The sequence below is a fragment of the Gorilla gorilla genome, chromosome X (genome assembly GCF_029281585.2).
Source record: "Gorilla gorilla gorilla isolate KB3781 chromosome X, NHGRI_mGorGor1-v2.1_pri, whole genome shotgun sequence".
NCBI classification, from domain to species: Eukaryota; Metazoa; Chordata; class Mammalia; order Primates; family Hominidae; genus Gorilla; species Gorilla gorilla.
Genome location: NC_073247.2, coordinates 32,456,513 through 32,482,522, shown reverse-complemented (window position 1 = coordinate 32,482,522; position 26,010 = coordinate 32,456,513). Strand labels below are relative to the sequence as shown.

Sequence of the window (26,010 nt, the reverse complement as noted above, 5' to 3'; positions counted from 1 at the left end):
AAGCAGGAGGCCAGATTTGGCCCAATGTTTGCAGACTCCTGCTTTGAATAGTTATATCCATCTACAGCATGTCTGTAAAAATCATTTCTAAATGTTGTGGGGGGCAGAGACACTCCATTCATTGATAGTGCTTTGCTCTCCTCAAAGCCTCCGAACAATTTCGCCAAGCGCAAAGTCCAAGATTAAGCACAATGTGCTTGCAGGTCTTGCACGCAGAGGGAAGAGGGGAACAACAGGATAGGCTGGAGCCTGAATCAAGATGTCTCTCAGAAATGCTAAGTTGTTTTCAGCATTAGTAATCTCAGGTTCCATAAAATGTCCAGGATAGGGTCTGCTGGCAGACACCTCCTCAGGAGGTTAAAGTTAAAACCTCTACCTGTTCCTGACTTTTTTTTTTTTTTTTTTTTTTTTTGAGACAGAGTCTTGCTCTATGGCCCAGGCTGGAGTACAGTGGTGCAATCTCGGCTCAATGCAACCTCCGCCTCCCAGGTTCAAGCAATTTCCTGCCTCAGCCTCCTGAGTAGCTGGGATTACAGGCTGCTGCCACCATGCCTGGCTAATTTTTGTATTTTTAGTAGAGACGGGATTTCACCATGTTGGCCAGGCTGGTCTCGAACTCCTGACCTCAGATAATCCAACTGCCTTGGCCTCCCAAAGTGCTAGGATTACAGGCGTAAGCCACCACACCTGGCCTGTTCCTGACATTTAAATACAGTATACTAATACTGTGTTTATTTTTGAGTCAAGGTCTCACTGTCACCCAGGCTGGAGGGCAGTGGCACGATCACAGCTCACTACAGCTTCAACCTCCCAGACTCAAACAATCCTCCCACCTTAGCCTCCAGAGTTAGGACTACAGGCATGCACCACCATACCCAGCTAATTTTTAAAACTTTTTGTAGAGATGGAGTCTTACTATGTTGTCCAGGCTGGCAGTACTTTTTTTTTTTAAATGGAGGAGGGGACTTTCCTGTAAACTCAGAATAATTCAGAGATCCAGAGTGCAATGCTACATAAGTGCTTATCTTATGTTTATGCATCAAGGAATTTTGTACCAAGAGACTGGATTATCAATTAGCTGTCTTTGCTGTCATTTTCAAAATTTTGTTAAGGATTTCAATAGGAGATATATATGTATATTTTTAACCCCAATTAATGTAATCTTTAAAGTTTAAGTTTAGAATCCCCTAGAGAATGAGAAAAACACCACAATCTGCTTCCATCTGGTGGCAGGAGTTCACAGTACAGCCAGAGCTTTGTCATCAAGTGTATGTTGATGAGGGGAGGGGAAAAAAGAAAATCAGTCTGTGTCTCCATCTGGTGGCAGCAGCTCATACTACAGCGAAAGACCAGGGCTGATAACTTATTAATTCCCAACAGACAACAGGTCAACTTAGAAGCTTACTGTTTGAAAGAACATAATCCGATGATGCCACTCTATCCTTAATAGATATACATTTCAAAAATGTGCATTCAGATTTCAAAACAGGAAAGTCTTAGAGCGTTTTGAGGGAAAAAACTGTTAAGTAGCCTACCTGTGTAAAATATTTCCCATCCTGTTTCAACACTTTCATTGAGAGGTCAAGAATCAGTCTGAGAAACTCCCATGTGGAATCTGAATGTTTAAAAGAACAAGTTTCATAAATATGGGTTTGTATGTATCCACAACATCTGAAGTAAAATATTCGAATACTCAATATCAAAAGAGGAAAAAGAAAAAGAGCCACGAGTGTAAGACCCACTATTCAAAGAGCTTGTTCATGAACGATAATGAAATTGATTTTGGATGCCAAAATCACATCCACCTAGCACTGCTCGCTCTTAAAATACCAATAGATTCGACACAAAGGCAGTGGCTGAAACGTGAAAGAAAACTGCTTTAAATAAGGGGGCAAGCAGCAAAATCCTGAGAGAAATTCAGAGCCTGCAAACTCAGCAGGAACTTGAGTTTATAGAAAAAACACGAACTAGCTGTGATTTGGAACAAACATCTGGTTTGAGAAAGGGAATTATCTCTGTTGTTGCTTAGATAAGTGACCAGTTTGTACCAATACAGGTTGAAAATCACATAATTTAAATAAATTGTCAAATGATTTACTGTCTCATTAATGTAATGAGTCATTTTACTTCATTTTTGTTTCAAATGACTGAATTAGTTCACTCATTTAGTGGCAGAACAGGAACTGAAGCCAAATCCAGTCATCTTTCCACTATGGACCTCAATTTAACTCCCTTTTTTAAAAACGTGAGAGAACTACACAATCTCTAGGATCCTTTCACCCTCACATGGTGCCAAGAGAAACATTTCCATCATAAATATCTTGGTTAAAAAAATCTACCTTCTTCTGGAGACGTGGAGATTGGAACAGCTGTCAAATCATTAATCACATAATCAAATTCTCTCCCTTCTTTGGCGTACCTCTTCAGTACCGGGATACAGTCTTCTATTAGAACCTTCCAGAAAGAACAGGAATAGATGAGTGAGCCAACATGTGGATGTAGTTAAACAAAAAACAATAGTAAAGGAAGGAGGAAAAAAGCGCCAAGTATGGGCTTATATCCACAGCTATCCACAGCATCTGCTACAGGAACCAAAAAACTTTCATCTATGTCTGTTAACGGCAAAAATTAAGTGCTTACCATATATGCTTTATATGCCTTCTCATTTCAATAAAACAACAATCCTAGAGGCACTATTATCATCCCATTTTACCAATGCACAAACAAACTTGAGGTGTTATCCAGCTTGCCCACAGATCCACGAAGTATACCTATCACTATCTGAAAGCCAACTTCATACTTTCATCTCTAATCTATACTGCCTCCCCTATCACTATTTGTATCATCTTCTTTTAATTTTTATTTTTTTAATTAATAAACTATTTTTAAAAAGTTTTTCTAGAGACAGGGTCTCACTACGTTGCCCAGGCTGGTCTTGAACTCCTGGGCTCAAGCAATCTGCCCACCTCAGACTCTCATAGTGCTGGGATTAGAGGCATGAGCCACCGTACCCAGCCTAATTTTTCTTTTATACTAAGCACTGAATGACTTCATTGTTTATGGATTCACTTTTGCATCTTACTCAAACTATTAACATGTTATTTCTCAATTTTCTCTAACACTTGGGCTGCTGCTAATAAAGCTATATATAACAGCTCCCACCATCAGAGTCAATAAAGAGACCAGCTGGAATTCCCATACAGATCATATATAGTTAACACAGGAAAGAAGTTTGAGGTTGGCTGTATCTTTGAAGTACTGAGGCTCTACGCTGGGGACACATCTGGATCTAAGCAACATCCTGAACTAAACAGGAGTTACTGTCATCTTTTAGTTTTCTAATTAAAAAAATACATTAAGTAAAAGAAAAATTAAATATAATAGTCAGAAACCAAGAGTTTAAGAGTTTGCCAGGCTGGGGTCAGTGGCCCAACACCTGTAATCCCAGTACTTTGGGAAGTTGAGGTGGGCGGAACACTGGAGCCCAGGAGTACTAGAGCAGCCTGGGCGACATGGTGAAACCCCGTCTCTAGAAAAAAAAGAAAAATCAGCTGGGCCTAGTGGTATCTGCCTGTAGTCCCGGCTACTCAGGAAGTTGAGGTGGGAGGATCGCTTGAGCCCGGGAGTTCGAGGCTGTAGTGAGCCATGATCATCACACCACTGTGCCCCAGCCTGAGTGACAGAGCAAGACCTTGTCTCAAGAAAAAAAAAAAAAAAAAGTTCACCACAATTCCCTAAGATAACCTATCCCATGTTATTTCTCATCATTCTTCTTATAGCCTCACAGTTATAATTTTAAGAAACTGGGACTTTTCTGTCCTATTGTTTTATAACTTGCCTCAATGCATCATACAAGTCCAACTATGGAAAAATATAGGAGGTACTAACACCACCGTTGCTTTCCATCCATGTATTAATCCTGTTTGATATGCTCATATTTTTTCCATACATTCACACAGATTCTTACAAATACTTGCACACAAACACAAATGTATGTTCTCTTTTGTAAAATTTGAATCCCACACATCATTTGGAACTTGAACATTTCACCTAACATCTCTCCAGGTAATAACACACATTTCAAAAAATACACCATTCCACTAAAAACATTCTTTCTGTTGTCATTGCCAAGCCTTGGCCACTACAAGCACAGCTATAATAAAACCTTGTAGTGACACCTTTTTAACTGTGGGCTGTGTGCTCAAACACAGGGTAGAAGCCATGTGTTCCGGTTTTGATAGCAATTCACACGCCAACCAGCAATGCATATGAGCACCTGTCTCCCCACAACCTCCCCAGCATGGGATATTGCCCCTCTACTAAATTTTGTGAAGTCTGTTGCTAATGTTTTCACAAGAACTTCCTGGGCCACCAACAGGGTTGACCGTCTTGTGGTACTTTGTTTTTTTTTTTTTTTTTTTTTTGAGACAAGTCTTACTCTGTCGCCCAGGCTGGAGTGCAGTGATGCGATCTGGGCTCACTGCAAGCTCTGCCTCCCGGGTTCACGCCATTCTCCTGCCTCAGCCTCCCGAGTAGCTGAGACTACAGGTGCCCGCCACCACGCCCAGCTAATTTTTTTTTGTATTTTTTTAGTGGAGACGGGGTTTCACTATGTTAGCCAGGATGGTCTCGATCTCCTGACCTCGTGATCCGCCCACCTCAGCCTCCCAAAGTGCTGGGATTACAGGCGTGAACCACCGCACCCAGCCTGTCTTGTGGTACTTTTTACAGGTTATTTGACTTATTCTGAGAAGTACCAGTAAATATCCTCTATACCTTTTTAAATTTAGCTAACCTCATTTCTAAGTTGTAGGGACTCTGCATTATTCAAGGGATCAATTCCCTGTCATGCTTGTTACTAGTCTTTCTTCTAGTCTGACTTTTGGCTTGGTAATGACAACATTATAATACCATTAACAGTTTGAGTGTCCTATCTTTAAGAGATTTCTGAACTCCAAGGTTAAGTACTCTAAATTGTCTTAAATGTATTAGTTTTTACATTTAGAGCCTAAGTCACCAAAATTCCTATTTCTATTGTTAGCTAACTTGGTTCTCATGCAGATGGATAACTTCTTATACCGGCATCACACATTAACTCAACTAAACCTTTTCCCAAGTCAACTGAAATGTATCTTAGACCATATTAGCAGTGTGTAGGAATACATACTCAGACCTGCTCAAGTTCCTTTGACATTCCTAGGTCCTTGTGTATTCCTTTCATACTTCCTATTTGATTATCGTGCCTTATAGTACATTAACAACAAATAGGACATATTTCGCTTCACACTATGATTCTTTTTTCAAGTTTTCTTGGGTATTCTTAGATACTTATTTTTACAAATCAACTTCAAAATCAGTTGGTCTACTTTTAAACCCCTCCCCCCTCCTTGGGATTACTCATAATAAATTGGGAAGAATAGACATTGTTCCTTTTTTTGAGACGGAGTCTTGCTCTGCCACCCAGGCTGGAGTGCAGTGGTGCAATCTTGGCTCACTGCAACCTCCACCTCCCGGGTTCAAGCAATTCTCCTGCCTCAGCCTCCAGAGTAGCTGGATTATAAGCACCCACCACCACGTCTGGCTAATTTTTGTATTTTTAGTAGAGACGGGATTTCACCATGTTGACCAGGCTGTTCTCCAACTCCTGACTTCAAGTGATCCACCCACCTCGGCCTCCCAAAGTGCTGGGATTACAGGTGAGCCACCAAGCCCGGCCTGTTCTTTCAATACAAGAAATACAGCATGCCTCTCCACATATTCAGACTTTGATGTCTTTCAATACGATCTTAACATAATTCATACCAGTCTCACAATACCATTCTTGTTAAATATATTCCTAGGAATTTAACACTTGATTACTTTGAAAGGAAATGGGTGGGAAGGAAATCCTATTTAAATGAGTTAGCATTTAGTATAGAGAAAAAATCTAGGCTGGCTTTATCCAATCACTTTATCAAATTCTCATTAATTCAAATAATTTCCTATGTAAGTTTCCTGGATTTTCTAGTATTCACATCATCCACAAATAATTAGATTTATACTGTTTTCATCTACTTTACTATCTCAGCTACCTCAAAAAATAATGTTGAAAAAGATAATAGGCATCCTCATCTTCTTCCTATTTTCAGTGGAAATGGCTTTTGCTATCTATTATATTTTCTATTTTCCTATTTACCACAACCTAAGTTCCTATTAACGTTCAGGTAGTTTCATCTCTATTGCAATTTTATTTTATTCAAGTAATTTATAATTTAACTTTTATTTTAGATTCAGGAAGTACATGTACAGATTTGTTAGATGGAGATAGATATATATATATATATATATATATATATTTTTTTTTTTTTTTTTTTTTTGGAGACAGTCTCCCTCTGTTGCCCAGGCTGGAGTGCAGTGGTGCAATCCCAGCTCACTGCAACCTCCACCTTCCGCGTTCAAGTGATTCTCCTGCCTCAGCCTTCCATGTAGATGGAATTACAGGCACACGCCGCCATACCTGGCTAATTTTACATGCATTAGTTTTTATTTAAAATGACTGCTAAATATTCTCAAGTTCTTTGTCATCTGTTATTTTCCTCCTTTAAATTATTCACCTAACGAATTAAGTTGACAGATTTCTTAAAATTCAAATCTTTACACTTCTAACTAAATCCTACTTGAGCATAATATAGACTTAAGTTGCCAGATTTAGCTTATTATTTTACTTGGAAATTTTGTACATATGTAAAAGCAATCTTTAGCTTTGTGTACTACTTGATTTTTACTACTAAGATTTCTTTTTTATTATTATTATTATTAAGGTTTTTTTTTTATTAAGTTTTTTTTTTTTTTTTTTGAGACATTCTCGCTCTGCAGCCCAGGCTGGAGTTAGAATGGCGATCATTAAAAAGTCAGGAAGCAACAGATGCTGGAGAGGATGTGGAGAAATAGGAACACTTTTATACTGTTGGTGGGAGTGTATATTAGTTCAACCATTGTAGAAGACAGCGTAGCGATTCCTCAAGGATCTAGGACTAGAAATACCATTTGACCCAGCGATCACATTACCGGGTGTACATACAAAGGATTATAAATCCTTCTACTATAAAGACACATGCACACGTATATTTATTGCGGCACTATTCACAATAGCAAAGACTTGGAACCAACCCAAATGCCCATTAAGGATAGGCTGGATAAAGAAAATGTGGCACATATATGCCATGGAATACTATGCAGCCACAAAAAAGAATGAGTTCATGTCCTCTGCAGGGACATGGATGAAGCTGGAAACCATCATTCTCAGCAAACTAACACAAGAACAGAAAACCAAACACCGCATGTTCTCACTCATAAGTGTGAGCTGAACAATGAGAACACATGGACACAGGGAGGGGAACATCACACACCGGGGCCGATTGGGGGTAGGGGGCTAGGGGAAGGATAGCATTAGGAGAAATACCTAATGCACGCAGGGCTTAAAACCTAGATGACGGGTTGATAGGTGCAGCAAACCACCATGGCACGTGTATACCTATGTAACAAACCTGTACATTCTGCACATGTACCCTAGAACTGAAAGTATAATTTAAAAAAAAAGAATTAATTGTATTTAATTCAGAGAATCTGGAGTTGGTGCTTTCCCATCATTGGTACGTGTGCACCCTAAATACAAATATACATATAACTCATATGAAGAGACAGATGATGTATTTATCTTCTCAACCAACTATACTAAAAGCTGTCTTAATAAGGCACAATTCTGATCAATAACTTATATTATTAGTTCACTTAAAACTACATTATCCAGAAAACAATTACCTGATAGCAGTCTCCTTTAAGATTGTCTAAGACATCGCCACACGTTTTTCGCATGTATTTCTTACACCCATCAATCACCATTTGGTCAATGTCCGCAACAGGTTAAGGAGAATTTGGGTATATCAAAGAATTCTGAAATAGTAATACTTTAAAGAAAGGGTTAAGACAAACAAAGGTTTTATAATACTAACTTGGGTATCACAAATTTAACAAAATGATGAATGAGGCAGTGACTTTATTTTCACACTAAGGACACTCAAAAGGAACTTAATCTTCTTTTCTCCTCATGAGATGGCTTTAGAGAAGCCATTTTGGAAACTGCTGGGCAGCAGACACAGTACCAAAGTCCTTTGCTCTTTAATCCTCAACTAGGTAGATTATTTGTTTGTTTTTGAGACAGAGTCTTACTGTCACCCAGGCTGGAGTGAAGTGGCGCAATCTTGGCTTACTGCAACCTCTGCCACCTAGGGTTCAAGCAATTCTCCTGTCTCAGCCTCCCGAGTAGCTGGGATTACAGGTGCCCGCCACCATGCCTGGCTAATTTTTGTAATTTTAGTAGAGATAGGGTTTTGCCATGTTGATCAGGCTGGTCTTGAACTCCTGACCTCAGGTGATCCACCCGCCTCGGCCTCCCAAAGTGCTAGGATTACAGGCATGAGCCACTGCGCCCAGCTGATTATTTCTTTGTTGATGGCCACATAAAAGGGTACTGTTACTAAATTGTCTGTTCAAGGCAGTCTAGGTAACACATTTGCCTCTAGTCTGTGGTAACATTAATTTGAGTTGTGAGACACTAAAGGAAGGAAACAAAAGAAGCCCACTGAACTTGTTCTCTTATACAACAAAGGATATCTCTACCATAGTGACCATCTTTGGTTTTAGTTTGACTATTTCACACAATATGCCTCCGTCTCCACCTCCCAGAATGAGTACATCTTTGCCAGTGTAATCTTCTTTGCCACTGCCCATGATGGCCCGGGTATATGCCAAATCACTCTCTGCCAAATCTAGGGAGGAGAAACAGATCCAAATGGTGAGTCTACCTTAACCCACAAACCACCTGGCCCCACCACACTGAAGAGCTGGGATCTAGACCAAAATGTAAATTTTTCATTTTCAATTTTTTAAAACTGTGAACAATTTGCAAGCTTTTTTTCCATTGAGGACTTTTTCATCAACCCTGATCATCTGACACCTAATACAAATGGACATTAGTCAGTGGGAAGAAAATCCAGCCTTAAAAATGTGTCAATATACCGAATAACTAAAAGCAATTACATCTTTACAAATGAAATAATATGATGTCTGTGAGCTGCTTCAAAATAATATGAGAGGGACAAAGTGGACTGGGGTTTAGGTAAAATAAGACTGGCTAGGAGTTGGTAATTGTTCACACTGGATGGTAAGTACATGTGGGTTCATCACACTAGTTTGTCTACTTAGGTTTGAATTGTTCTGTAACAAAAAGGTTTTTTTTTTTTAATATGCATATGCATTTTCTTTTGAAATACAATCCAAATACTCATCACTAAGGAAGCAATGTCAAGACAAAGTTTATGTGAAAGCCCAGACAATCCACAGGTTAATATGACATAAATGTGCATCTCAAAAACCAGCAGTGTCAAAAACAAACTCAAACAAATCCACAACAGTAGTAATTGTCAGGAAAACACCATCATTCAACACATCACCACTTTGTTACGTCATCGGGGCAGGGATGGAATACTTACTAACATCCCCACTAAGGATGAGAATATTTCCAAACTGCTTCGAGTGTAGAATTTTTATATTTTGATAAGGTGAATCTTCGTCATATACCACTTCATCTATGTCATATTCAACCAGGCGCCCATCGGCGGTGGGCCAATATCTGTCGATGGCTCCTCCTCGCACTATGGGTGGTAATCTGGAAAAAGAGAAAGACAGAAATGTACCTTACTAGAACACTGCCTTACAAGTGGACCTAGGATGAAGAGTGTGCAAAAGAAAGCCACATGACTGCCGACTTTTGACAAGCACAAAACGAATCCAAAGCTTGGGCTTTTAGTTTTATATAATCAGGGCCACCACCAAATGTTGACAACTATTGTACACAGTTCACTTTTTAAAAAATCCTGTCATGCTTTAGATTTTCTCTAACAAAAAGCTGAAGGAGAAGATGGCCACTGCACACTTCATATTTCAAATGCTCCAGCAGCATCTGTCTCTTAAGACTATCTACATAACTACATGGACATTACCACATTTATACCAGTTCACATGGGTATGATATGGTTATCTAGTACAGAGTCCATCTTCAAGTGTCCCCAGTTATATGCCAGTTATGTCCTTTATAGATGTTCTGCTCTTGAATAAAGGCTCATACACTGCATTTCCCTATTTTTTTTTCTTTTTTATCCTCATGTAACGTAGAATTTTTTTTTTACTGGTATGTTTCATGACACTGATATCTCCAAGTACAGACCAGCTATTCTGCTGAAAAATGACTCGTGGGTTTACCTGGTAATCTCTCACTCTTCATGGTTAGAATCAGGTTGACATATATTACACAGGCATCACATCGGGAACACAAGATGTGTATCTGTCCTATTATTGGTGATGCTAAGTCTGTGATCACTTGGTTAAAGTGGTATTCATGGGCTCTCTCCATTTGCAAAGGTACCTTTTCACCCTCTGAAATTACTAAGCAGGCTGTGGGGTGGTCCTCTGAAACTAGGTAAAAGTCCTCATCCTCCAACAAACCTTTACCAGTGGTTTTAGCATGCAGAAGATTCTGGCCTGAACCAGTTACTACTACAGAGGCTGTAAAATGATGATTTTTTCATTCATTCTTTTGTAAATACCCGGTATTTTTCACAGGATGAATGTACTAGAAGGTACCAGCAGAGGACACTAAATGACAGGAAAAAAAAGACCTGGAAAAGGGGCTTGGCAAGTCTAAACCAAACACAAAGAAAAGGAGAGCTCACTGCATACGTAACACAACTGCGTGTGAGTCATGTGTTCTCAAACACAGTAGTGTTTAACATTAAAACGCCATGATGTACAGCTGTAGACATGTAAAATGCTGGGATATGCGGCCTGACTTACTCTTATGAGTCTCTTTCCCTTCCCTGCTCACCAGCTTCCAAGAGTACAGTCTAAACCTGTTACAAGTTAACGAGGCTTTCTATGAGGGAATACTAACATCTATAAAGAACACTGAGATTGAAAAGGCAAACTCCCACAAATTCATGTCATCCTGACAACTCTTCATTTAACCACTTCTTCACCTTCCACGTGAACAAATTCAGCTTTCAGAATGTGAGGCATTCTAGAGGGTTTTTCTTGTAAATTGTAAAATGTGAAGCACCAATCAGGACAACTGCTAGAGAGCAGGCGAACAGGACTTGGAGGAAGCCTCTTCCACCCCCGGCTGATGGTGGGGAGTGAGGTGAGAGTGAGCCACCCACGGCACTGGATGAACGACAAAGTCACTCACTTCCAGGGGAGGAAGACTACCCTCTCCTTGACAGCCAGCCACCTATCGGCAATTACTGCACTACAGACAAACCCACTGAAAATAAACAGTGCCTGTTCTCAATTGTGTCAATAGTGCCTTGGCTAAGGTGAAGAACTCTTTCCTACATTGTAACTCTATGGTTTTTTTAAAGACTAGCAAAGAAAGAAGGATCTTAACAGGATGTAAATGCCATTACCCTGATGAAGTGCTCAACCTAGCATTAAAGGGCATCTCGCTGGTAGCCCTATAACGGGCTACCAGGAGGTACTATACAGCACCCTACCAAACTCGTTTCAACCTTCACTGCTGAAAAATGAAACTGGACTACACCAATTCAGGTAGATTATAGCCCAGGCCTTAGGTATACTGTGTAAATTGCAAGAACCTTTTAAAATCAAAGTTAATTTATGTGACCTTGTTTTCTTGTTCCTTTTCACTTGAAAGTAGAAAACAAAAATAAATTCAAGTACATCCCATAGCTTCTTAGTCGAAAATTCAGACTTAACTTATCAAAGGGGAATAATTTCAGATAATGTTACTGGGTTATTTGTTAATGATTTAATCTCTAACATTTAACCTCTGATCTTTATTCTCCAGATTTAAAAAAAAAAAAAAAAAGATAGCAATCCTTGTCCTTTTGAGGCCAGTAACAAAGGGTTTACAACAAGGTATACCCAATTTCTAGCTGTCGTCAACCTTATTTCATGAAAAGATAATAAAAACTGTGACACACATAAGCAAGGTATTTTGAAGATCTAAAGCTTAACTCCACTCTTAGAAAACTCCTATACCAAAAAAGGAAAAGAACCAGACTTCTCATGAATGCTGGGCCCATAAATGTATTCTGTTTACTCACTCCTAGAGGCAACTGATAAAAATCAGACCACATTTTGATGTGGACCAATTCATTATCATAAAGTTAAGACCCTTTCTGACAGTGGGGAACCTGTTCATTGCAAATGAGTGCAGATAAGGAAAACCCTGCAAACAGGAAAAGATGAAATGTCCAAAAAGTGGTATGGGTATATGGGTGTGGATGTGTTTTTAAAGGAAGGTGAAGGGTGAGAGACATGGCTGGGGACCCTAAACTGAGCTTGGATGCTCCAAAAGAGCCTGAGCACTCTAACAGATCTCAAAAAAATAGACAGTTCTATACTGTGGCGTCTTCTTTTCACTTTCAGTTTCCTGCTTTCCTCTTTAACTACAGGAGGTTAAACAATTACCTAGTTATCTTACATCTGCTCTGGAGCTTTCTTGTGGGCTGATCAAACTTAGCATGGTGAGTAATTAAGTACTTAAACATCCTAACACTTGCCAATAAGGATTCCTTCTTCTGGAAAGTGCCATGAACTGGAGAAACCTGTATTTCCGTTGCTCAGCAATGAGGAAGTCCCTCTGTGTTGGTCTCTGCAACTGAGGTTAATTCTATGAGCAAGGGACAGGCCTTCTATGCCTTAAGGCCTGATGAGGATCCACCAAGGCAGGGCAAGAGTAAATTGTCCTGCATTTGCATGCTGTGTATCCAAAGCACTTCTTAATTCCCATGATGTACCAGACACTAGTTCCTTCCCACGATGTCCAAATTGCATTCTTTTAAAATCTGACACCACTGGCAAACACTTCGGCAGGGTCCGATAGAAATTTGGATGATGAAAATGTTCCGTAGTTGTACTGTCCCACATGGCAGACACTAACCACTAGCTATTGTGACTAAGGAACTGAATTGTGTATTTTAATTAACTTTAAATAGCCATGTGGGGCTAATGCCCATCCCACTGGATAGGGAGAGCTTCATTTTCCTCATGATCACTTTAAAATAACCTGCCTATGGCAGCTTAAAGTTGGTGGCCTATCAATTCTTAGTATCTTGGAAAGTCTTCTTCTTTGAAAGCCTTGAGGCAAATTTTCTTATCACCCCATCCTGTCGGAAGTCTCTTAAAATTGCTTAACTTTACTCTGGGGCCTAGAGCCTGAAGGAGAAAAAGTGACCTTCTCTCTTTCCTGGAAAGGTTGAAGTCAGGTATTTGTTTTGTTTTGTTTTGAGGCGAGTTTCACTCTGTTGCCCAGGATGGAGTGCAGTGGTGCGATCTCAGCTCACTGCAACCTCCGCTTCCCGGGTTCAAGCGATTCTCCTGCCTCAGCCTCCTGAGAAGCTAGGATTACAAGCACGTACCACCACGCCTGGCTACTTTTTCTATTTTTAGTAGAGACGGGGTTTCACCCATGTTGGTCAGGCTGGTCTCGAACTGAAGTCAGGAGTTTTCTAGCTCCCTGTGATGAGGTAGCAGCTCTACCTGGGTCTCCACTTCAGGCAGTTCCAACTCCTTGGAGTTGGTCCATATCCCCTTTCTGCCTTAGTTTCATTTTACCTAGCATTTCTGTGTGTGCATCCATGCACATGAATGTTCATACACTGTCTTGCTTTGGTGTGAGGGGCCCAGCAGTTCAGTTCACCATGTTGCCAGAAGGAGGTGCTGAGTTTGATCTTTTCCACATCTTAAGCAGACACTACTGGGGACCACACCGCCATTCTGACTTTTTTTTTTTTTTTTTTTTTTTTTGAGACAGTCTTATTGTGTCACCCAGGCAGGAGTGCAGCGGTGCGATCTCGGCTCACTGCAACCTCTGCCTCCTGCCTCCTCGGTTCAGGCCATTCACATGCGTCAGCCTTTCAAGTAGCTGGAATTACAGGCATGCACTACCACGCCCAGCTAATTTTTGTATTTTTAGTAGAGACGGTGTTTTGCCACGTTGGCCAGGCTGGTCTCAAACTCCTGACTTCAAGTGATCCGCCTGCCTCGGCCTCCTAAATTGCTGGGATTACAAGTGTGAGCTACCGCGCCCAGCCAACTATAACTGTTTCAATCGATGAAATATAAAAGGACATTCAAGAGTGGACTTACCGTTTCACCCGCCCAGTACTGTCCTGACTCAGTTCTTTCATTCTTTCTTCTACTTTGTTCAAAATCTACAATTAAAAGAAAAATCAATGGGCTTGTAGAATAAGCTGCATGGAAGAACTAAATTACAGACCCAACGACTGAGGCCATGTTGACAGAGCTGTGCAAGATTGACCTGTCCCTCCTCCTACCCTCTAGCAGCCTGTAGACGCCTGGCCCAATTCCACTCTCCCATACCAACTATCCCTTCATGTTGCTGACCTAACCTTACCGTAAGTTAGCAACAAAATAACATGGAAGAGGAAGGCTAAAGGGTACTGCAGCTATAAAATCCTGGTTAAAGGTTTTCTATTCCCTCCAGTGGAAAATAATATTACTCATACTAAGGCAGTTAAAAGGGAATGCTGACACCCAGGTTCCTAAAAACAACTAAACAACTACTTCTATTCTCAAATCACTTATGTGGAGGGAGGAAAGTTTAAAATTAACTGGAAAGTAAGCAATGAAGAGAACATTATTTTAACACTAAGCTAAGCAGATACTATGACCCTTAAACACTGAGTAAATGAAAGTGAAAAACCGACACTGTCGATCTCTTCTTTGCCTTGCGCATCACCATCATAACTCTGAAGGTCCAGCAACACCAATCCATGTGGGTAAATTCTCAAATTGGCAAAGCTACAAAGGAAAATATAATTTTAAGCTTAAGAATTATATCGGGGCATTAAAAAAAAAAGAGAGAGAGAGAGAGATGTCACCCAATTAAAAGACCACTGCTCTTTATTTCCCTAAAAGTATACAGTTAAGCTTTTTGCTTTCTTACTAGGGCTGCGTCTTGCGGGGAGAAACTACCAATCATTTGTGGAAGGTTTAGAGGGCATTACCAAATATTAAGGTTTTCAAAACTGGTTCTTGGGCCCAGAAAGTGATTCAGTAGCAGTCCTGTGAATCTAGTTTTTAAAAAGGTTCTCTAGGTAATTTTGCCAGGTTTAGTAACTACTGCCTTAAGAGGAAGGGAGTGTGGAGAAGGGTAAACTGGTTTTTCTCAGTTAACATTCAGAGTTCAAACCAGAGCCATTTTTTCCTAACTGCAGGCTGGTGGTAGGTAAATTAATTTAGTAGGCACTCTGGAAAATCCAGGCCAACTGCCTGCAAACCTAATCCATCCCACAGTATGTTTTTGTAAAGCCTGCAAGCTAAGTAAGAATGGTTTACATTTTTAAAGATTTTTTAAAATGTGACAGCAACCTTTACAGAAAATTTTCTGACCAGCCCTTTTTCTTTTTTAATGAAATAAACATATTTGAGTGTATCACATGCACCAAGATGTATTTGATGAAACTTTTGTTTTAGTTATATGCATGGTTTTTTTTTTTTCTGAGATGGAGTCTCACTGTCTTGCCCAGGCTGGAGTGCAGTGACATGATCTCGGCTCACTGCAGCCTCCACTTCCTGGGTTCAAGCGATTCTCCTGTCTCAGCCTCCCGAGTAGCTGGGACCACAGGCATGTCCCACCACACCTGGCTAATTTTGTATTTTTAGTAGAGACGGGGTTTCACCATGTTGGCCAGGTGGGTCTTGAACTCCTGACCTCAGGTGATCCACCTGCCTCAGCCTCCCAAAGTGTTGAGATTACAAGCGTGAGCCACCATGCCCGGCCTATGCATGTATTTGTTTTGCATTTACACAGATGTGTTATTTCCAGGGTTATGATTACCTCCTACTATAAATTATAGGTAAAGAAATGTTTGAAAAATACTAAATTAGAAGATCAATTCTGTTCAGAGAATACAGTGTGCTTGGATAAAAAAAAAAAAACAAACTAAAAATAATAAGCTAAGCATGGTGGCACACGCCTGTAGTCCCAGCTACTTGGGAGGATGAGGCAGGAGGATTCCTTAAGCCCGGGAGGTCAAGGCCAAAGTGAGCCATGATCGCACCACTGCACTCCAGCCTGGGCGACAGAGTGAGACCCTGTCTCTATAAAAAATTTAAAATAAAACAAAACTAGTTAATTTTTCACCTTCAGCCCTTAAGTGACCTCAAAAATCAAGTTCTTCCCCAGAGTCCACAAACTCTTCTACACCAGAATGAGAGGATCATCTTTCCTTTCCCTCCTTCACCAGCAGCAGAGAGGAGAGGGGGAAGGAACAATAGAGAAGTAAGGTCCCCTTTATCCACTTGGGTGGTTCTAGCATGAACACAGAGAACGCTAGAAGGCAGTGTCAAGGATTAAGGTGCTACTAGGGATAAAACCAGAAATAGAGGGGGGAAAGTGTGCCTGGGGTCCGGGGGCAGGGAATAGAGAACCTGAATAAAGGTGGCTCAGGTCCCTTCCCCAAGCCCATGCATGGGTAGAAGAGGTGAGGTTTCAGGACAGGCACCTCGGGGTGGGTACCAGTTGACCAAGTGAGAGAGGAAGGAGACCAGGTAGAAAACTCTTAAAAACTAAGCTGGCCAGGCGCGGTGGCTCATGCCTGTAATCCCAACACTTTGGGAGGCCGAGGCAGGTGGGTGGCTTGAGCCAGGAGTTCGAGACCAGCCTGGGCAACGTGGTGAAACCACGTCTCTACTAAAAACGCAAAATTATCTGGATGTGGTGGTGAGTGCCTGTAATTCCAGCCACTTGGAAGGCTGAGGTGGGAGAACTGTGTGAACCCAGGAGGCAGAGGTTGCAGTAAGCCAAGATTGTGCCACTGCACTCCAGCCTGGACAACAGAGCAAGATTCGGTCTCAAAAACAACAACAACAACAACAAAAACCCTAAGCAGTTCATTTGGGGTTTTTGTTTTTGTTTATTGCTTTTCAAAGCAGTTTCCAAACAGCTCTTGTCACTCAAAAACCCCTTCTGGGAAGAATTCTAAGTCTCCTGTACAACTGGAATTGGTGCCTATGGTAGAAACTTCAATAACTGTCATACAGAGGTAGGCAGGGCCCAGCTGCAAAGGCCTTTAGGAGATAAGAAGTGCAACTTTTCACCTGGTGCTGGCTGAGGAGCCTGCCACCGGAGGCGGTGGATGATGAGTTCCAATTTGCTGTAGTCCCCAAAAGATGGACCACAGTAAAAACAGTGAGAGGCGGCAGGTACAGGGAGGGGCTCAGTGTAATCCTGCAGGAGCCAGAGGGCTCTAGGACAGCTACAGCCTCTGCTTCCAAGAGACCATCCATCAACTGGGTCACAGCAGGGAAGAAAAGGACACAGGGGAGAGGAGGGTTTGGTGGTGGTGTTCATATGAGGAAGAAATCATCATCTTAGATACATTTGAGGTATCTACTAAACACACAGGGAGGTTTGCTACACAGTTAGAAATACAAGCCTGGGCTTGGGGAAGAAGGGGTTAGGATGCCTTTGAGAGGTATCAGCATAGAGAACACCAATTAATGCCACAGGGGTGGGCCACGGAGACTTATAGAGAGAATAGTGGAAGGGGCAGTGAGCTCAAAAAGTACAGGTTTCCCTCATCTCTAGGTCTCTGGAATATCATGGAGGTGGCTACTTTTTCCTTTAATAGAGAAACAAAGAGAGAAAAAGTGGGACATTAAGGAAGCCACGTGGAATTCCAGTACTGGGTACCCACTGAGGTAACAGAATAAAAGCCATCGAAAACACCCCATCCTGGAGTTCACATTTTTATTTATTTTAATTTTTATTTCCATAGATTATTGGGGAACGGGTGGTGTTTGGTTACATGAGTAAATTCTTTAGTGCTGATTCGTGAGATTTTGGTGCACTCATCACCTGAGCAGTATATACTGTGCCCTATTACATTTCTAAATTAATAGTGCAAATTACTAAGAATCTTAATTAGTAGTTTTACATACTAAGCCAGTCCAGATATAATACAAACCAAGATTTAAGGAAATACCAAGAGCTCAACGGACTGGTTTCTTGTTATCAGTCATTTCTTAGTTTAGGTTTTCTTCTGCATTTTACCATGGTCTGCAGTAGCTGATAATCAGTCATAACAGTGCTACTCCAAGTGTGGTCAGCTGTCCAGCAGCATCAGCATCCCCCGGGAGCTTCCTGGAAATGGAATCTGGGCCCTGCCGCAGATCCACTTATTGCTTCAAGAACTCTTAGGGTAGGGGCCCAGGAGATCATTGCCTGCCTTTTCAAACTGCTTATGCCACCAGGGGTTCTTGGTCCCGGCCACATAGAACCACTGGGGCTTTGGAGAAATCCAGATGTCCAGGCCCTGTGACCTCAATTTCTGGGGGAAATGCACGAGTGTTTCGTGAAAGCTCTCCAGAAACAGAGTAGAGAAGGGACCTGGGCTTCCCCCAACCATAATAACACACTTACTTACAGAAACACCAGGCTCTAGGAGCCAGGAAGATGGCAAAGCGCTGCTTGAGGCTCTGTGCGGGCTGCCCCTGGGGCCCTGCAGCACTGCTGCTAGCCATCCTAGAGCAGGCAACCTCAGCCTGCACCCACCCTACTTCGAGCTGAGCAAGGGCATCTGCAGCTCAGCATCCTGCAGCGAGAAGGCCTCGGCATGCCCCCTACGGGCCTCTGCTGCAAATTAGTGGGTCCCCACAGGTGGTGGGCACCCCAACCAACCCATCCATCTGGACCCCAGCCCCTCCGATATCATCTCTGCTGACCAGAGACCTGGAAAACACTAAGATAAGCAGCTTCCTATGGTAAGTCTTACTCCAGGGACTTAAGAGGCTGAGTTCTACCATAAACTTTTTACTCCAGGGAGTTGACCTACCGCTTGCATGAGCCCAGTGAGCGATCCTGCCCGTCTTACTATTACGCTAAAGTCCCCGCCAAGAGCGGGGCTCACCAGCCACTTCAGGGTGTATACATCAGCAGGAGGCCTCACTGAGTCGGCACACCACTCCCTGGGTGCGTACCTGTAATGACACTCATCTACCTCATGAACTATTCACGTCACTCCCTTCAAAACATCACCTGCAGCTGCCCTTGGGGGAGTAAGCCACAAAACTTTTCCTGGGCTGCCTCCCTTATGCCCACTCTGGGCATCAGTCTTAACAAAAAACTTGTCTGGGAAACATGTTTGGCCTCCTGTCAATCTCTATATACATGAGAGCTTAAGAACCTGTGGTCAGTAACGCTACCAGGAGATTCTGATGTGCAGCTATGGTTGAGAAGCACCAAGTTCCATTCCCATCCTAAAAGATGTCAAAGGAGAAAAAAAAATGCCGGATGCCACCCCCATCCTCCACTCTGTCACCCTCTCTGCTCATAAGTGACCAGATATGAAGAACAGCACTGGAGACTGCTCACCTGCCGTTCTTGTTTGTGTAGGTTGCTAAATAGCCATGGTCCTGCCAGGTGTGCACCGACTCCGCCATCCCCTGCTCCTGGAAAATGGACTGGAGGCCTTTTAGAATGGTCTCACCATCAGCTGGAGAACAAGGGGAAGAAGGCAAGATGGTCAGAAAGAAACGTTCAGAAGGCAGGCCAATGAGGCACAGTTTGAGGACTGAGCTTAAAAATAAATAAATTAATTAAATAAATAAATAAATAAATAAATAAATAAAAATAAAAATAAAAAAACCTGAACAAAGTTGTCAGTGTCATTTATCCCTTGTCATGACATGAGCGATAAACATTCTCCACCCTGCAAGGAAAGGCAACGCAGACCACCAGATTACACGATGGTAAGAACACAAAAGCCGACCACAAATAGCTGCGCCAAGGATGTAGACATATTCAGCCTAGAGACAGCATAACAAAATATTCACCCTAAGCAGAAATTAAAGAAATGCAAATAAATTCAAGTACAACAAATGAGATTCCACTTCCGGTTAAATAAATTAATGAGGACACATGGTACTAGAAAGGGGATACCTGTCCACTGCTGATGAGTAATATAAATGACAAGCTTTTTTTTCCCCATGTTTTACAAAAAGGATGTGCTGCTTTTATAACTGGAAAAAAATATCCAACAGTAATCCTCACTAACATAGCTCTAAATGGTAGAAACTGGACAACGATTCCATATGGGACAACCTGCTGGCTTGTCGGTCTCCCCACCCCACCCCCATGGTCGCAGAAGCCAATCCTCCTGTCTCCCATCCTGCCCAGTGTCCTACTCCCAAAAGTGCAATCAGTGTTCCCAGGTAAAGTACATTAACCTCCGCAGGTTCACTTGAAGCCAGGATCTTCAAGAACATCCAACATTACAATACTCAGAATAAGGGGTAAATGCAATTTTTTCTTCTCTAGTTCTATCTACAAAGCAGGCATTCCCTAATAAATGTAAAACAAAGAACCAAGATATGACAAGAGGAATTACTCTTTACTTTCCCACCAGCCCTCTGAAGGCTGGCTCCTGTGAGGGGAAAAACAGCCTGGTAAATATCAAAATGAAACATCTCTGTGACCTGAACAGAGGTAAAAGAAAAAAACAAAGAGTCACAGCTGATTGCAGTGTGATTTGCCAAGAAAATTACATGAGAATTTCTGCCATAAAGTAAGTAGTGCCAAAACTAGAACTGGGAAGTTAAGGATTTTTTCACTATGCATAAAGAGTCTATCTCTAGTGACTTAGAACTGTGTTCCCAAGGTCACTGAATGAAGGCTACAAACGGGAAGTTTAGAGGCCAAAGTGGACAGATATGACTTATTCTGGCCTGCACAGACTTATTTTATTTTTTGAGACAGGATCTCCCTCTGTCGCCCAGGTTGAAGTGCATTGGCGCAATCTCGGCTCACTGCAACCTCTGCTTCCTGGGCTTAAGTGATCCTCTTGCTTCAGCCTCCCAAGTAGCTGGGACTACAGGTGCGAACCACCATGCCCAACTAATTTTTATTTATTTGTTTTTTTATTTATTTATTATTTTATTTTATTTTTTTTGAGACAGAGTCTGGCTGTGTAGCCCAGGCTGGAGTGCAGTGGTGTGATCTTGGCTCACTGCAAGCTCCGCCTTCCAGGTTCACACCGTTCTCCTGCCTCAGCCTCCCAAGTAGCTGGGACTACAGGTGCCCGCCACCACGCCCGGCTTTTTTTTTTTTTTTTTTTTGTATTTGTAGTAGAGATGGGGTTTCACTGTGTTAGCCAAGATGGTCTCAATCTCCTGACCTTGTGATCCGCCACGCCCGGCCCATGTCCAACTAATTTTTGTACATTTTTGGTAGCGATGGGGTTTCACCATATTGCCCAGGCTGGTCTCAAACTCCTGAGCTCAAGCAATCCACCTGCCTCAGCCTCCCGAAGTGCTGGGATTACAGGCGTGGACCACCGCACCCAGTCCCTGCACAGACTTTTTAAAAGTGTAAATCAGTTGCCATTTAAAAATCAGAAGATTTCACCCTCTCCCACTGTAGTGGGTATAATGGTGGCACCAAAAAGATATATCCACATCTTAATCTCCAGAACCTGGGGATGTGACTTTCTTTGGAAAATGGTCTTTGTAGATGTAATTAAGTTAAGGATCTTGAGATAAAAGCATCTGGATTATCCAGGTACCCAGACCCTAAACCCAATGACAAGTGCCCTTATAAGAGACAGAAGAGAAGATACAGGGAGAAAAGGGGGCAGGTGACATAAGACAGAGGCAGAGATTGGAGTGATTAAGAGCAACACGCCAAGCCCAGGACAGCTAGAAGCGCACCAGAAGCTGAAGAGGCAAGGATGGATTCTCCCCTAGGGCCTTCTGGGGAAGCATGGACCTGTCGCGTTTTGATCTGGAACTTCTGGCCTCCAGAACTGTGAGAGAATACATCTCTGCCATTGTAAACTATCCAATTTGTAGTACTTTGTTACAGCAACCCTAGCAAGCTAATACACCTGCCCAAAATTCGTTTTCAACTTTAACAATAGCAAACAGAATACTAAAAGTGGCAGTGAAAACATAATTTAATATTCAGAATTGTCAAGCAGAGCAGTTGATAGCCCAGCCAAAACTCATGGACAACATCTGGAACAAAACTAGATGACAGAGTGTAACCCTAAATCCCCAAACAGGTATAGGTAGAAATAAATGGGCCACAGCCCTGAGACCCATGGGGTATCAGCAATTGAGATAGGAAGAAGAGAAAAAGCAAAGGGACTTCAGACAGCCCTAAGAACTAGAGGAACCCCTTCCAAAAGTCACCAACAGGTGTTCACCCCCAAAGAAGTGGTTTCCTCCCCCTCAGAATGCAGGGGTCTGGCTAGCCAAAGTGAGGATGCAGCTGAAACTTGCAAGGACTTGGGTAGGGCTGGATGTCAGGGTGGTCAAGCCCTACAGATGGCCAAAATGAAAGAGCCTCCAAGAAAAAGTCCCACATCAGGGAGAAACTACCAGCGCAGAATCCATGTCACACTCCCACAGCAGCACAAGCATCTATAAACACCGAGCAGTGGTGGCCCAATGAATCCTTAAGCTCTCATTTGTTCCTAGCAAAACTGTGCCTTTGGGAAAGTCGTTTGGCAGAAAATAATCTAGCTTGCTTTGCTATTCTGAAATTGGTTTCAGGAAATTAAAAGCGAAGGCCTGAATTATATCCCCAGAACTGTAACATTTAAGACTGAATTCTACTTCACAAAAAAAAAAAAAAAAAAAAAAAAAATCTGATTTCAAACTTGGTAAGATAAACTAACCTTGTTCAGTTTGTGTTTGTCACTGAAGTGTGGTTGGGCAGCCCACTGTGGAGGTGGCTTGAGTGTACTGAGCCAGGGAGAACTTTCCCTGAATCTGAAGAGCCATTCTGAAATTAAGCAATCCCTCTTTGGCTAGAACAGATGTTTTCTGTTTTGAAAGCATATAAAACAAATCATCACTCCTGGTAAATGGCCTCAAGATGGTTCTGCTGGCACATTACAAAACAGAACCCGAACCCCCATGCTGGTGAACGAACAATCTAGACAAGGCCACCCTGCGTGTAATTGACCAGGCTGTGCAGTGAATGAGGACCCTGGCCTGGGTGGCTGAGCTGGGGTGAACCTCATCCCTTAGGCCAAGGAAAGGGGGTATCTTTGTCTGATCTATGCAAAGGCTTTGACTGCTGGCCAAGCCCAGCGTAGTGGCCATCCCCTTTTTCTAACTGGCACAGTTAACAGAAAGGCACCGTGTGGGCTAAAGAAAGTCCTCCGGCCAGGTTTCAAACTGAAGGAAAAACTACACAAGAAATCCGATTTGAAGTATTACTTGTTCCCACACTATAGGCTTACCCGCCAAGTTCAGTAAAAACAGGCCAAAGCTGAACGTGTTTCTGGAAGCTCATTTACCCACAAGCCCTATTCATTTGTGCGGCCGCCTGGTCCCTGTGGGCATCTGAGTATGCTAGCCCTGCCAGGAAGGTGTCTGCAGGGCCTTATGGGGACACCACCATTTTGCCCACCATTCATCTCCCTTCATCCACACCTTCCTCCTGATTTGGGGCCTCCCTGTCACCCAGCCCTTGGGGAAGACACTCCAGGAAGGGAAGCTAGAGCTGAAAACTCCGCAGTAGTATCTCTTTCCAAATCAGGGCTTTTAAAGTGAAAACAAAGCAAAAGCATGAGGTGGCTCACTTAGTCATCTTGATCCCAGGTGCTCAATAAATGTTTGGTGGCAAATAAAAAATTATTTTATTTGGCTGAATTCATCATCCTTTATTACTGTATCTTTGCAGAGGTTCAAAAACATCTAGACCAGTGGTTTACAATCCTAGCTGTGCATTATCATTCACCCAGGGAGGCCAGGCATGGTGTTTCACGCCTGTAATCCCAACACTTGAGGAGGTCAAGGCAGGAGGATAGCTTGAGCCCAGGAGTTCGAGACCAGCCTGGGCAACGTGGTAAAATCTGTCTCTACCAAAAATACAAAAATTAGCCGGACATAGTGGCATGCCCCTATAGTCCCAGCTACCCAGGAGGCTGAGATGGGAGGAACACCTTAGCCTGGGAGGTGAAGGCTGCAGTGACCCATGATTGTGCCACCTCACTTCAGCCTGGGCAACAGTGAGACCCTATTTCAAAAAAATAAGTAATAATAATCACCTGAGGAGTTTTTAAAAATTCCAATGCCACACATTAGGCCAATTAAGTAGAAATGTGGGGGTGGGCCCCAGGCATGAGTATTTTCAAAAGCTCCCTGGGAAATTCCAATGTCCAGCCACAGTTGAGAACCACTAATCCAAATCACCCAACACAAAAAAAGGAAAAGAAACCCCCTACCATTTCCATACCAGTTATACTCAACTCACCAAAAAGTTATAGAAAATGCTCAACAGAGGGGCTGAAAAAAGTTAGAACTCTTTACTAACTGAAGCCACGGGTAACCTGTCACATGCCCCAGAAAATGCTTTGTAATTATTCCAAATTTCAGCCTTTATGCCTGTCTAGTATGGAACTTGTAAAATGACCAAACAAATCAGACTTGCTCTATCAGGGTTCCTTGATATCAGGGGTAAGGTTAACAACGTGGTAAGAAAGGCTGCCCTGTCTTTCACAGGACTTTGGTAACCCAGCCATACCCACTAAATGTCAGGAATGCCCTTGCTTGTCAATAAAAGACCCCACACCCCAACTGCCCCAAGGGCAGGAGAGGGGCAATACAATCCCTTGAGAACTACTAGCTGCTCTATACACAGGTGAAAACGAGCCTGAGGTCAGAATATACCCAAACTTGAGAACACAGGATAGCAAGGTCGTAAGTGTCCACAAATCAGAAGAAAATGTGAAGACAGATTCAAATGCTAACAGAGCTCATCACACTACTTTGAAGGAGACATAGTCATCCAAATTAGGCCAATGAAATGTTCTTCTTTGGCAGAAGTTCTCAGAAAATTCACTTCAATGGCCAGGCAAGAACAACATATTGTAACTAGTAGATCAGTCAGCCTTCCAAAGCGCTCAGAAACACAGTGACCTCTCCCAAGGCAAAACGTGTCCTTTGTCTACTGAACAACGCAATGTCCCCATTTCCAGCCCACTGCCTACTTTGTGTGTTTGTTCAACAACAACTTAAAATGAATAAACTGGTCCAAATTAAATACACCACTACTAAAGGGAAGGGAAGGGAAGACAGGAAGGGAAAAAAAAGAATCAAGGCCTAAGCTTCACCCTCCTGCCTCCAGCACTGTTCCAATCACAAGTCTTGGATCAAAATCAGGCTTGTTACTTCCCTACTCTCATCGATGGTTACATCACCAGCCACTTAACATTCCCGGTAACAGGCTCCCCCAAGCCTCCCACCAGAGCCTACCCCAACCAAACTCGCTGGCCAGGACTTTTCACTTACAGACCTAACTTCCTCATAAAGTAGAAACACTACTTTGTAGGGTTCCTATATAGAACCCAGAATCATCAGTTCCTTCCTTCCCTCATGGTCTTGTACTGCTATTTAATCACTGATCCACATGGTATGCAGCCCCGTGTGCATAAAGTAGATTAGCTGTACTAGCCAACCTTACTAGGCCAGGGAGTCACTCTGAATCAAAATCGAACCTGGCACCAAAAAAAAAAAAAAAAAAAAAAAGACATGCATATAATATTCCTGCTCCTCCTTCAGCTTTGAGAATCTAACATCCTCCTTAACAAACTAAATTCCATTAGAGGCTGCCCTAAGGAAATATGCAATTCTCACACATCCAGAAAGACAAAAAACAATAACAAAAACACCTCTCTCTACTTGTGACCTTGGCTTGTGGCTGTTTTTTCAACTTCAAAAACTTTAGCTAAGAAAACTCAGGCCATGAGCACACGGGGCTTTCTGAAGGCTACACAACTCCAACTGTCTTGTGTGTTGTCAACACCCCTCCCCTCAGGCAGAGCCATCAGATTCCACAGGCCAGAGCCTTGACATTGTCCTCTGCAAAATGAGGCGGTTGGAACAGAAGATTTAGCTCTCTCATGGTCAAGGTCATGT

At 42.4% G+C, this 26,010-nt stretch overlaps 1 protein-coding gene across 3 annotated transcripts in view; it reads right to left on the bottom strand.

The window, feature by feature from the left end:
• The window catches only part of SMS (spermine synthase), a 54,404-nt gene that overhangs the window by 8,081 nt on the left and 20,313 nt on the right, over nucleotides 1–26,010 (bottom strand). For all 3 annotated transcript variants that reach the window (XM_031005963.3, XM_031005964.3, XM_004063908.4), the window contains exons 2-9: nucleotides 19,457–19,577; nucleotides 14,787–14,880; nucleotides 14,206–14,270; nucleotides 9,531–9,706; nucleotides 8,653–8,807; nucleotides 7,801–7,890; nucleotides 2,340–2,454; nucleotides 1,536–1,615 (exon numbers count right to left, since the gene is read on the bottom strand). In XM_031005963.3, the coding sequence (XP_030861823.1) occupies nucleotides 1,536–1,615; nucleotides 2,340–2,454; nucleotides 7,801–7,890; nucleotides 8,653–8,807; nucleotides 9,531–9,706; nucleotides 14,206–14,270; nucleotides 14,787–14,880; nucleotides 19,457–19,577 (896 nt within the window). The remainder of the gene's footprint in view (nucleotides 1–1,535; nucleotides 1,616–2,339; nucleotides 2,455–7,800; nucleotides 7,891–8,652; nucleotides 8,808–9,530; nucleotides 9,707–14,205; nucleotides 14,271–14,786; nucleotides 14,881–19,456; nucleotides 19,578–26,010) is intronic.